The 13,667-nt window shown below is 39.1% G+C and overlaps 1 protein-coding gene across 1 annotated transcript in view; it reads left to right on the top strand.

Annotated features, from left to right (window-relative positions):
- SLC9A9 (solute carrier family 9 member A9) overlaps positions 1-13,667 on the top strand; it is a 613,140-nt gene that overhangs the window by 490,054 nt on the left and 109,419 nt on the right. Inside the window, exon 14 of the mRNA XM_019656952.1 lies at positions 3,347-3,369. Coding sequence (XP_019512497.1) covers positions 3,347-3,369 — 23 coding nt within the window. The remainder of the gene's footprint in view (positions 1-3,346; positions 3,370-13,667) is intronic.

Genomic DNA, 13,667 nt, shown 5'->3' with positions numbered 1-13,667 from the left:
TTCAGGTCATAGTTTGGGTCCTCTGTGATGTCTTCTTCCATATAATGGGAATAATAAATACTTTCCTCTGTTTTGGCTAAATCCACTGGAAAAGTTGGTGAGTTATTAAAACAGCTTCCTACTGATAGTAACTGGTTCACTTGCCTCTCAGAGCCCAAACATATAAAACCAGTTAAACAGTGCAGCTTTCTCAAGACCGTATGGCCTAAATGCATTGCAGCATTCCACAGCTGGACTAGAACTCTTCTGGAGCTCTGACAAGTGACTGTAAGTACAACACTGTGAATTGTTGCCCAAACATGTTAGACCCCTCACTGTGAATGTAGGAAGCTGTGGGTCCCAAGTTGATAACTGGGTTCTCTTCCTAGGATTCTATGAGCTTTTGCTTCCCTGATTTGTTTTGCCTTTTCCCCTATAAAAATTTTAGTGCTCTCATTTCATCTGCACTTTAAGCAAACAGTATGAAAATCTGAATTTATGAAAATAAGATTTCAGAAGGTAACTCCTCCTAGAACAAACTCATAAAGTCCTTTAAATCTAATTTTAAAAAATCCATTGAACACTTTCTCATTGCAAAGCAATATATTAGATGCTCTTCATTTGCTTATTTATTCATTTATTCATCACATGCTTGTCAAGAACTACCACATACCAGGTACTGTCCTGGGCACGAGAAATACAGCCGTTGACGAATTCTCACAGAGCTCACGTTCCAACCTGGTTCTGTTTTTAGATTTCTGATTTAAAGATGTCTTTTCAGGTACATGACTGTGGTATAAAGATACACTTAGACTTTCCATTTTTGGTTTTTATCCAATGGAAGGAAGTCTGGTTCAGGGGTTAGGATTTATTGATTTGTTACTGTAGCCTATCCTCTTACTAGCCATGTAATTTGGGGGAAGTTATTTACCCTTTCTGTGCCTCAGTCTCTCAGCCGAAAAATGTGGATAATAGAAGTCCCTACCCCATAGGGTTTTTTGGAGGAATAAATGAGGCAACACAAAGCAGTTAGAACAGTTCTCAATAATTTTAAGTTTATTATTATCATTACTACTTGTTAATGTCTACGCCTCTTAAAGGGAAGCATCATGTAATGTATTTAATATTCATTGTCATTTATTATCCCTGAGTGACCAAAATATCCATTATTTTGTGTGCTTGTAAAAATTTTTTAGTTGCAATAGCCGTATTTTAGTACCATAAGAAAATCTTCAGTCTCCATTAAAAGAAAAGTTCTACTTAGGCTATAAAGCAGACATAATTCTTCTTATTTGATCTTAAGTAAATGGATGTAGCTGGGTGTTAGGTACTTCTTTTGCGTCTCCTATTCTATACATATAGTAGTTTCATTTTTGATTAGTCTAAGTTATAGCCAATTGTCCCACAGTTATTTTTCTGGAAATTACACCACAGATAGCAATTTTGACTTGATGGAGAAGTGCAGTCATTGTTCTGCTCCATAATAGAAGCAGTACAAGCCTTTGATGATAATTATTCCTCTTGTACCTTCTTGTGATAAAGGAAATCTTTCAATTGTACCTTTCAGATGAAGTTGTGTGTTTTGTCATTAGCAGTGTGATGTTATTTTTGAAGATTTCTAGGTCAGTATTGAATCATTTTATTAGAAAAAAAGGAGAAAAAATAATTGTTAAGTCTGACAAAAATATTAATATATGTATCACCTCAACATTGCCAGTTTTAAGTTCAGTTTTTAATATTTCTCCATGGAAATAGTATTTAAATATTTTTTTTCTTTAATTGCTACTTGGTCACTCCTTCTCAACTATAGGAGTTAAGTCATTTACAGGTTGCCAACAAAGTCCTGAGCTACCAGAGACACCTTATAGCCTGAGTCATGGCTGCAGGCCTCACATATTATCACCTGACAGGGAGACGGAGGTGGCGTCTATCCCATGGACATCAGTATCCAGTCCTCATCCACATATGAAACTGTGGTAGACACCACACAAAACATGGAGGCAGACATGGCCTTGCCCTAATTAAAATTCACTTCACAAGCTAGATGGTGATGACATATCCTCAACATATGTCGAACCAGCCCATAAATAAGAGTGTGAAAACAGAGAAGTGTGCAGGTGGCTAAAGGAGGAGGAGACAGTTGGAGGAACAAGTACTGACTCTCCTAGTCATGTGGGAAAGAATCCATGGAGGAACTGGAGTTTCCTAACATGAAATTAAACAATGGAAAGGGAGGGGGAACAGTCCCAGCAGAGGGAGTAACATAGAGAAAGGTCCCATGACAAGTGTGGCATGAACAGCTGAAAGACGCCTGAATAAACCTGCCTGCAAGGTACAGAATTGGAAGAATGAAGAGAAAGAAGGCAGTCTCCGGAGGACAGTGGAGTCAGCCTTTGAAGCAAGGACAAAACTCTTATTCCCTACACCTAGTGTAGTCAGAATTCTCTCTTATTGGTATTAGTTTTATATTTTTGTTTGGTGACTCAGATGGCTAAAGGTAGAGCAATGTATCAGAGGCTAAAGTCTTTAAAGTTTCCTTTTTGTTACAAATCTGGTTCATCTGTATGACAGTCATTTATCAGGTTATCACATTTAATGCTTCCAGAATTGGATTTAATCCTAGTATTTCTTCCCCTGAAAGAATAATTATTTTGTTTAAATTTCCTTCAATTATTTTAACTGAGCCTAGTTTTAATACTTTTCTACCCACCCACACACCTCCAAATATAGCTTCTTCTGAAGCCACAGAGATAAAAAAGAAATGAGGGTTGCCCTCAAGATGCCAGCATTCTAATGAAGTAGAGACAGCAGCTGCCAGTGTACTAAGAGCTATGTTAAAGTTTTGAGCAAAAATCATTATGAAAGCCCGAGAGGAATATAGTGAACTAACCAGCTTTGGGGAATGGAGGAAGCCACACAGAAGAAAATTTGGAAGCAGGTAAAAAAAGTAAGAAGCTGTCAGGAGCTGGGCTGAGGGGTGAAGGCCTCTCTGGCAGTGGAGACAGTGCAGGCCGAGGCTCAAACAGGGTCTGAGGTGTTTGGAAACAGTGAGAGTTTCAATGTGACTGGATCAGGGGACAGTAAAGCTGGAGAGTTATCCGGTGGACAGATTGGGCAGGACCACAGGCATCATGGTCAAGAAAATGGGGTTTTTTTCCTGTTGAGAGTAGGAGACCAATGCAGTGCTTTGAGCAGAGTCACACAGACCAATTTGTTATAACCAAGAGCACTCCTGGTCATGTGGGAGGTGGTGTGATGGGGAGAACATAAACCTAAAATGACTGGGGACAGTTGCTCCCCAAAGCATCAACTAGTTTTCTGTGTGGATAAAAATGAGGACAGGAATGACCTCATTCTCCTTTGAAAGATAATTTGGATCACTCAATATGTGTTTCAAAATAAAGGTATCATTTCATTAAGACACTGATTCTTTAATTTCCACTAAAGAAAATGATCCAGTGGTGGAATTGTTAGGGTCTAACAGAAAGTTTTCTAGTTAAAAAGCCCAATCAGTCTCTCAGCCCCATTCTGGTATTTCAATTACCTACTCCTGGTCAGAAATGGGAGAATTTCTGACAGAGGTTCTAACTAATCTATTAGAAAATGTTGAGTGAAAATTCACTTCCAAAGAAAAGGTTGCTCTTTGTTCCTAAACTGAGAAACTAAATGCCACCAGCCCTCAGGCCGCGTTCAGTCTTCTGGGACAGCCGCTGGCCAGTGGTAGCTGGTGTGGGCTTCTAAATGCAGAGGAAGAAACACAGCAGAGCTAACCTTTTTCCAAAGGAAACAGACACATCCTCAAACCTTTGCTTTTAACATCCCTTGAAGCCATTTCCTTGGAATTCCTTGAAACCCATCAGTGTGTTGGATTTCACTGACCTGTTGCCTGTAAACATGACCAGAGTTGATTTCCGGCTTATATATATACAGGCTTCTAAACAAGCCTACCCCTTAATCATTTATCATGTCTTTAATAGCTGCACCAGGAAATCCAGGAACTGCTTCGTCCCTTTCCTTATGACCCTGTCCCAGCAGCCTCAAGCATCTCTTCCCACACCCCTCACTACGACCTAGCATTTGGGTTGCAGGTGCCGAGCCCTTCACCTTTCCCTCCCCTGCTTCATGTAGACACAGATCATGCCTGGAGCCCCCAAGAGCAGTGTGTCAGCGTCTGTCAGGAGAGGTGGCTGCCCAAGGCCAGCTGCCTGCACTGCAGACCCCGGGTGCTGAGGCAGAGGGGACTCCACTCAGAAGCAAGTACCCCACATCGTAAACTGCTCCAGCAGCCCAAGCTCAGGAGCCTAGTCTTTACCTGGACCAGTTCTTTTTCCTTTTTTTTTTTGTTGTTGTTGTTTTAGTCTGACGTCCTCAGGCCTTCCCTGAACTAAAATGTTCAGAAGATGAACAATATGGTAATTGGTAAGTGTGTAAGCACTTTGCAAGCATCAAGTGCTTCATAAAGTCGAAATGACACTAAATTCAGTGACAGGTTCACAGGCCTGAAGGCCTTCAGATACAAAGAAAAGATTTATTACATTTCTACTATTTTCAAATCCTAGCTGACTTTTTGCTGTATTTAAGATTACGACAAGCACATAAGTCTTCTCTTAGTCCACAGATATGTCTTGCTGAGAAGTGTTCCTCCCCAGATCTCCGACACCCACAAATCCCACCCTTTAACAGATGACCCCCTGTGAAATGGATGTACTTCATTCCCATTAAAAATCCCTACTCTTCATGATATCACCTACATGTGGAATCTAAAAGAGCCAAACTCATAAAAGCAGAGATAGGAAGAGTGGTTACAAGGGGCTGGGGTTGGGAGCGATGGGGACGTGCTGGCCAAAGCGTAGAGTTTCAGTTACGCACAATGAGTAACCTCTGGGGATCTCAGGCAGAGCACCATGACTGGTTACTAATGCTGTATTGTATACTTGAAAAGGGCTAAGAGAGTAGACTTTACGTGTTCTTATCACACAAAATATGTCTTAACTATGTGTAATAATACATTTGTTAGCTATCTTGATTGTGGTAACCATTTCCCAATGTGTACATATGTCAAAGCTTCACATTATACACCTTAAACATATACAATTCTTATTTGTCAATTGTTCCTCAGTAAAGCTGGGAAAAAATAATCCCTATCCTTGACCTTTCACAAGTAGAAGCTTGTGCTGGTGAGCAGAAGCCCTTCCTTCCTGGCCTCATTGTGGGAGCTGTGTGTATTCCTGTTAGGAACCACAGATGAAATCCCTGATGAACACTGCTCTCTGGCTTCCGCAGTCTTATGCAAATCTTTAAAAATATTGTCTAGGCCATTTGGAAAAGACAGATTAGATTTACACCAGAGTTTTCCAAACTGCTGATCAGGACTCATTAGTGGTTCTCAAAATCAATTTAGTGGCTTCCTAACCAGCACTTTGTAATAAATGAAAGTAGACTAGAGAAAATATGATAGTGCATTGTAGAATTAGAAGTAAATTCTATTTCATGAAACTTGTTTCAGGGGATGTGTGGGCGGCATACACTAGTTTGTGATATAAAACGTGTTTCTTAATGGGGCCGTGACCCAAAAGGTTTAAAACTTAGGTCTGTATTGGCCTCAAACCCTTATACAGGAGCTATCAGGCCTTTCCACCCAGCTGCTTTAAAAGCAGGCAAATTGGACACAGAGATGTGAGAGCTCAGACAAGAGAGAACCATCAAATTTTATGGGTGACTATGCAAGTGTTCATGTAGTTAGTGGATCTGAGCTGGACTTTGAGAAAAAGGTAGAATTTGACAAGTAGAAATTGGAGGAAGGCAGAGGAAAGGCCAAATGAAGAAGGAGAGAGAAAACAACACAGATCTGTGAAACAGAGTGAATTTGCAGACGTGGCTCCTCGGTCTGCCTCTGCCCCTCAGCTGGGGAATCTTAGGTTCTGGGCTGACTCAGGGCTAATATTATTTTCTAAGCTATAAAATGAGCATAATCATATCATATCTGCCCCACTTAGTAACTACAATTTTGAAATGAAGTAAGGTAAGTGAAACCCCTTTGAAAACTAGGAAGTACCAAACAAACACAAGACATACTTATTAAGTTTTTCCAGGCAAAGCAAGGTTCCCAAGTCAAGGTGAGAATGTGGGAAAGTATTCTCTGTACTTGGGATAAAGTGACATAGCAACTTAGCACATTTAGTGTTGGCTACTAAGAGAAGGGACTAAAAAACTGTGTTTAGAGAAATCTGTAAAAATTTTGAGTGCCAGTTGAAGGTGTCTAGGTTTGATTCAGTAGATAATGGGGAATCAGATGATTGTCATAGACCAGGAGTGGATAGAGTTTTGTTTTAGAAAGATTAATCTAACAGCATTGATTAGGGAGAAATCACAAGGGCCTAAATGACGGTAGTTGCAATGGTTATAGAAAAGGATTGATGCTAGGAAACTCAGGCCCCCAAATACATAGAGTTTGGTGTTGTATTACTAGGGGTATCGGGGCTGCAGAGAGGAAGGGCCAGGGAGGTGCAGTTCTAAGGAAGTGGGGGGCTCCAAATGGCTGGGGATTCCAGGCCTCGTGATTGTGTTCTGCTTTAGAGAGTCACAGAAAGAGGGGAGGAAGGAAGATCACGCTGTGGGGAGATGAGTGGTTGGTCCACCAGGTGAAAATGTGTTTATATGAACCTGTTCCGCTTTCTTTCTTTTTTTTTGTCTTTGTTACCTTTTTTTTTTATTACAGTTGCCATACAACATAATATTAGTTTCAGATGGACAACATAGTAATTAGACATTTCTATAACTTATAAAATGATCACCCTGGTAAGTCTAGTACCCATCTGAAACCATACATAGTTATTACAGTATTATTCAGTATATTCTCTATGGTGTACATTACATCACCATCAGTATTTTTATAACTGACTGTACTATACACCTGAAGCTCTTCTGCTTTCTTGATGAGCCTGTTCTTTGGGTCAAAAAACCACTTGCCGAGTCTCGCCTCACAAGTGGTGCTCTCTAGACCCCTGAGTGAACTTGCTTTTCTTCTGAGCTGCTCTGTCATAGGGCAATGCTCCACACTTAACACCCTACTCAAAGAGACACAACACTTAACGTTAGTCTTGTGTGAAAATTCAGTCTCATCAACCTGTCTTCTGCTTGTAGACTTTGCTTAAATTACCCTTAGGTTGACTCACATTAGGAATGCAGCAATGGTACCATATCCTACCAAGCCGACTTCACACTCATCAGCCTGGAGCAGCACGGAAATGAATGAAATAGCTAGCTCTAGATCTGCCACTTAGGCTGAGTAACACTGGGGAAGTTCCTGGAACTCTCAAGGGCTGTTATTGTTATTATTCAAGGGCATGAACTGATGTGCCCCACCCTCCTTCCTAGCCACACTGCAGCTTTTCCCTAGTTCCCTGGGATAAGGCTTACCCAGGTGCTGCCCAAGGAGAGGATCTTCCAGGGCTGACCTGTCAGCATGTGCCTGTGCAGGAACAAAAGGCTCTCACTGCCCCTCGCCTCTCAGGTAAACAACTTTAAGCCCACCTACAGGCTCTTCAGGCAGAATAGCTTGTTCAGCTCATAGTGGTCTGAAATGCCACAAGCTCCTCCCTGACAGTAAGCACACAGAGATAGAACTACTCCATGTGCACCACTCCATCTCCCAGTAACCAGGGGCAGGGGCAGGGGAAGACTGGATCCCCATGGCTACAGTCAGCAGAGACCTGGGGCAGCTGGCTTCCTCCTGCCCCATGATCAGGAGAATCCTTGGGGATCCCAACTGGCCATGAAAATAAACTATTTTTCTATCATGAAATACAATTGCAAGCATTACATTCAAGCAGTGATTTAAATGAACAGAGTGTTCCTTAGGAAAAAAGTCAGGTATTCTCCAGCTAAATCAGAAATCATATTCAAAGGACACGCAGGTGGCCGCAGAGGTCACAAAGCAGCAGGGTTGAGTCAGAAGGCCTGGTCTGGGGCTCCAGCATTGCCGGCCATGTGAGCTTCAGCCACCCTCCCCCACCACCCCCCAAGCTCCAGTCTCCTCATCTGTACAGTATGTGACACGTCCCTTCCTGTCCCTAAACAAGAGCAACTCCCCAACACAAAGCAGCCTGCATGCAAGTTCAGGACCCCTGAGGCCTGGATAACCCATGATTCCCAGCACGTTCTTCACATTTTTTAATTGGCTTGGAAATTAGAGCTCAGTTTTGTCTTTTATGTCGATTTATGCTTTCAACCAAAACCATTTTGCACAATGGAACAGTTTAAAACAAATCCTCCTGTAAGAATTCGGCCAAACAAAAGTTACTTTTATGAAAAGGAGTATATGTTCTGCCATGGTTTCATGTGAAGAAAGGAAAGACGTACCTCGCTCTGTGTTGTACACTTGGAATCTATTTTCCAGAAATAGGGCACACTTTTCATGTTTTTATCCTTACAAATTTAACAAAATGAAATAGCCCATTTTGATGGCATACAGTAAATAATGATTCTTTCGTAGGTTCCCAGGAAGTAAATGACATATTAACTCCCATGATTTGATCACAGGAAGCATACATGAAAATGAAAGAAATAAATGGAATAAAGTCCAATATGCTGCCATTAATAGCTGTTTACCTTTCCATCCAGCTTCCCAAATGACCCGATTCTACCCTATTTCTGATACAAACAAAGGAAGCAATCTTACATTGCTCCTGACAAGCCATGAACTCATCTTTTCTTAGTGAGTTCTTTAAATTGTTACCTTACGAATATTTTTTCTAACTTGATCGTTTTCATTGTCTTGGTTTTGGAAATATTCTTTCAAGACAGAGGTAGAAATAGCTATTCCTTCGGGATTATCTATAAAATACATCTCAAGTGTTTGGAAGGGTTGAAAATATAGCCATCCTAACTCAAATAGGATGGCTGTGGATGAGAGTGGGCAGGTTACAATTCTCGTGGACTTAGTTTTAGCCCAGAACGGAAGACGCCCCTCTCTCTTGACAAGAAGGGAAACTGAGGCTCAGCCAAGCTGGAACTAAAACACAGGGCATGAGATACCCCCATTCATGGGCCCCTTCCTATATTGTACATTATAGCTCTGAACCTCAATGGGGAATAGTTTCAATTTGATTTCTGGTTAGCCGAGAAAGCCTACATTTTCTTATAACAAATTCTTTTTGGAGGAATTTTGAATTGCATTTTTACTCCTTTATTTACCTGTTTCCTTGAGTGATCATCTTGATTTCTCCTTTTGTCTTTCTCACCATTCCATTTGTCACACAAACAAACTATTCCTGCTCTTTTCCCACACTGCCATCTGATTCAACCTTACGTAAAGCGCCTTCTCTATTAAAGCCCTAAATGAGTGGTTGTCGAGTTTGTGAAAGTCCCTGAGCTAGTACATGGCCAGAATCAATGACAAAGTATGCTTTGAGTATCCCTTCCTGAAAACTATTTTATTCATCATCCTGTAGCCTCACATATTGGCACACTCTGGAGTTCTAGCAGTTGCTTCAGTATATGCCTCCTACCACGTCCAAGTTCAGGTCCTTGAATTGTTAGATGTTTTGTGTTTATTAGGGGTTTATTTGGTAAGAAGAAAATTCCATTTCCTTTCATTTGCTTTTCCGGAATAACTAGTCATTTTCCTCTCTGGAAAAAAAGAAAACTATACTTGCTTTTGACTGTGATATTATTGGGTTGTCGGAAAAGTCATGACATACTTTTTCTGTTTTTCATTGCAAAAATGTGCCATGACTTTTCTGACAACCCAATACTTATTATTCAGTCATCTGAAAAATTTTATGGAATGTGAAGTTCTTTCTCACTATTTTTTTCCTCTTGTTTTTTAACTCTATTTCTAATTCTATTGTTATCCCTTTTCACTTTATCCAAAGGTTTTAATAAAAGCAATATGGTATAAAAAGGCCACAGTGCAGAAAAAGAAATGAGACTTCAAGATGATTATTTTTAACTATTTTTTTAATAACATCAAGTATCAGTTTTCTCTAGCAATTAGCTCAGCATTCATTTTGCTGAGAATAAGAAAAATTAAATGAGGTTACCCTATGAGTAAATTTATGAGTTTCATTTTGTGTTTCCATTTTTTACCTTATCTAGACTTACAGTTCTCTGTACACAATGATGTTCTTTTACCCTTAGCCAAATTAAAAGAAGAGACAACAGGTGGTAAGATGGCTCAGCTAAAAAAAATAAATAAATAAAATTAAAAAAGAGAGAATATTTTCCCCACAAATTTATTATACTGAGAGTTTTAATTGGCATATAGGGAGAAATCTATATTCAGATAAGAATATACAGAAGCCTGAGCTTGTCTTTGAAATTTGTTTTGTCTGTGCTAGAACCCTCCTACAAATTTGAGGGGAGAGGGAGTAGTTAAAATTAAACTTAGTTCTTTTTTGTCCTTTAGTTTAATCAAAAAAAAATTCTTTATATGCAGTGGCTTTAAAGATTTATAACTTTAAATGAAACACTGTTTCTCCTTATGTAGTCAAGCTGTTTTAGGGTGGTATATGACATGATAGGGACTCCAGTTCACTAAGATTTATCCTTTCCCCAGTTTCCCACTTATCTACATTGGAATCCATGCTCCATCATTTCAATAACACCCATGCAAGCACTTCAGATTCCTTTGCCCATAATCTTTCTTGATAAACCTATCTGGCAAAACCCCAAGCAGTAATGAACCCAACTCTCTGCTTTTGGAGGGACAGCATCTGAGTAGCTGAGCCCTGTTACAGAGATCTATACCTGGGAAGATAGTTCCCTGATAAATTATTCATCACCAACCTCAAATGGACCTGTACTGTCCCATTATCCTACTTCACATCTCTTTTAATTTTTATCTTTAATTAGTTTTTCAAATCTACATCTGCTCTCCTCAAACTTCAACTCTCCAACTCCCCATCTCACTCTCAATAAATGAGCTCACCTCCTACTGCACAGAAAATATAGAAGCCATTAGATGGAAACTCCTTTCACCAACCTGTCAAACATTAAAACCAACCTACTTCTACACTTTCTCTTTTGTTATAACATCGACCATTCTTTCTCAATTCAATTCTTTGAAAAATTTTTAAATATGCATAACTCAAGAATTTAACAACAGCCACATAAATATAAACTTACAGGAACCTCACAACCCCTTCATCAATCGCCTTTTATCACCTTCCCTTTCACAGTCAAACTTCTCAGAAAAATTAACTTATGTTCACTGTCTCTATTTGCTCTCCTTCTACTTCTCACCACACTTAGATCTGGCATCCATCGCCACCATTTTACTAATAAAGAAGCTTGTCAGGTCAACCTGACCACCATATCTCTAAACCAGACAGGTATTTTTCAGTTCTCTTCTGACAGGTCTTGTTAGCAGCATATGATACTGTTGATTGTTCCCTTCTGGTAATATCCTTTCCGTTGTCTTTCCCCATTCACCGTTCTCTGAGTTTCCTCCTACTTCTCTGGCCAGTCATTTTCAAGCTCATCTTCCTTTGTCCATTAAATGTTGGAATTCATCAATATTCTACCCAAGGCTCTCTTCTCTTTTCACTCTATCTTTTATCCCTAAGTGATTCCATCTGTACTCTTGGATTAAAATAACATGGAAACAGAGATGAGTCACAAGTTTATACCTCTGTCAAACTCCAGACATATAGATGCAACTTACTTGATTATCTTCTCTTGTATATGCCTTAAAGACATATCACTGTCAATATATTCAAAACCAAACTCAGGAAAATAATCCATGCCCCATGTCCTCTCTATTCTGTCATGCAAACAAAAAACTCAAGCATTTTCCTAGATAATTGCTCCTTCATCCAGCTGTTAAGTGAATCATCTCTCACTAGATCTACTCCTTCAGAATTTACATTCAGGGTAAATAGTTTAGACTGTTCTGATTGTCATTATTTGGTTTAATTTTTTTTAAAAACTGCATAATACCTTTTTGTTTTCACCAACATGCTGAAACAAGAAAGAATTATAAATGGGAAATGATGTAAGTGTAAAATACTGCACAGGGTCAAGTATTTTTTTGAAAAGAAAAACAATTACATGCCGGGAAATATTTGGGGATTTTTTCTGTCTGATTTTTTTGTTTGTTTGTTTTTTAAAGAGAAATAGCATAAATAGTGGGCATCATTCTTGTTAATTTTTCAAGGTCAGAGTCACTAAATTATACAGAATTGAGACACATAAAGGACTGCAAGCCACACCAAGAATTTCAAAAGCTCTGAATGGATTAATGTCTTAACATCTTAGATACATACATTTCTTGCATTTGGTGGAGTTGTAAAAAAAAGTTTTAAAGTTAATTTTCTGGTTATAAAATGTTGTAAATGGGTGTCATCATCATATTGGATTTCTCAAAAGATCTGTAACTTGGCCTCTAAAAGAGATATCTCTCAGTGTATTTTAAAATATTATCCTTAGTACTAAACAGAAAGCACTACAGAGTTGAATGAACATTTTACCCTATTCTCTTTTGATCTTGGCTGTTTATACACCAGTAAAGAGACACATAGTTTTCTGCAAAGCCACCTGAGGATACAGAACTAAATGCATCAGGATATTGAATTGTTTAAGAAATAAGAGTTGCATTTTTGCAAAAAACCTTGTACCTACAATATATTGAAAACTCAATATTCATAGGAGCTTTCCCAAATAATATGTCTCCCTCTGCCAAAATACAAAGCAACCTCCAGCAGTTAATAATGAGCATGACTAATTATTAACCTGAACAACAGATGACATCAGAGAAAACTGGCATAAATTATCCCGAAGTGAATATGTCCATTTAATGAATCTAATTTACATAATTCTTCCTGCTGCTCCCTTTGTAAGTAATCTTTCATTTAAATAATTTTCAGCCCAAAGGCTAGAATTATAATTATTTGATAAGTTATGTGGGTTTGATGGGCAAGCCATTCTTTCAGCCATAACTTCCAAGCTGTTCAGATCATTGATCACCACACCTGGCTGTCATTTAGATATAACATCTCACAGGTAGTCAGCTCAGGGTCTTGTTCAGAGCTCAGCTCACAAAGAGAGACTTCTTCCGTGGGAACTCATGGGTCCTAGAACCATGCTTCCAAGGCAGCATGGGTAAATAACCTAGGTGAAAATGTACATCCTCTGTCATTTTTAATGTATGAATAGCAGACTAAAGTGCTTCCTTTTATACATAGACCTGAATCATCTTTGACACCATCAAAAGAATCAATGGTAAACACACTACCTTCCCAGCCCTCCAAGTTCCAGCAGACACTTTAAATTCATTTTGAGGGGACACAATAGGAACTACTGCGGTTATCTCTCCATAAGATTTTCTTGCTAAATCCAAGACAATACGATGAAGCCATGTCATCAATTTGATCGACTACCACTTGTGGCAGTTTTCTTTTAGCTGTTGAAAATTACTTTTTTTTTCCTCTTTGTATCATGGTAGAACATCTCATTCTGAGAATTTACTTACTCTTGCCCTCCATTCCCATGCTGTGCCTAGACAAAGAAAAGAATTTTAAAAGAATGCTTTCCTGTTTCTGTCAAAATACAAAAAGCAAAACGAATTTGTTTCCTGCCACATATATGCTCCTGTACATATGATTACACATAATTGGTCTCCTTCATGGTAAAGAAGAAGAGGACCAAAAGAAAAAAACATCTATAACCTCTTTGGTATTAAGTCTATG

The sequence above is a fragment of the Hipposideros armiger genome, unplaced genomic scaffold (genome assembly GCF_001890085.2).
Source record: "Hipposideros armiger isolate ML-2016 unplaced genomic scaffold, ASM189008v1 scaffold_270, whole genome shotgun sequence".
NCBI lineage: Eukaryota > Metazoa > Chordata > Mammalia > Chiroptera > Hipposideridae > Hipposideros > Hipposideros armiger.
The sequence above is the reverse complement of the archived record's forward strand: the minus strand, read 5'-3'. Positions and strand labels throughout refer to the sequence as shown.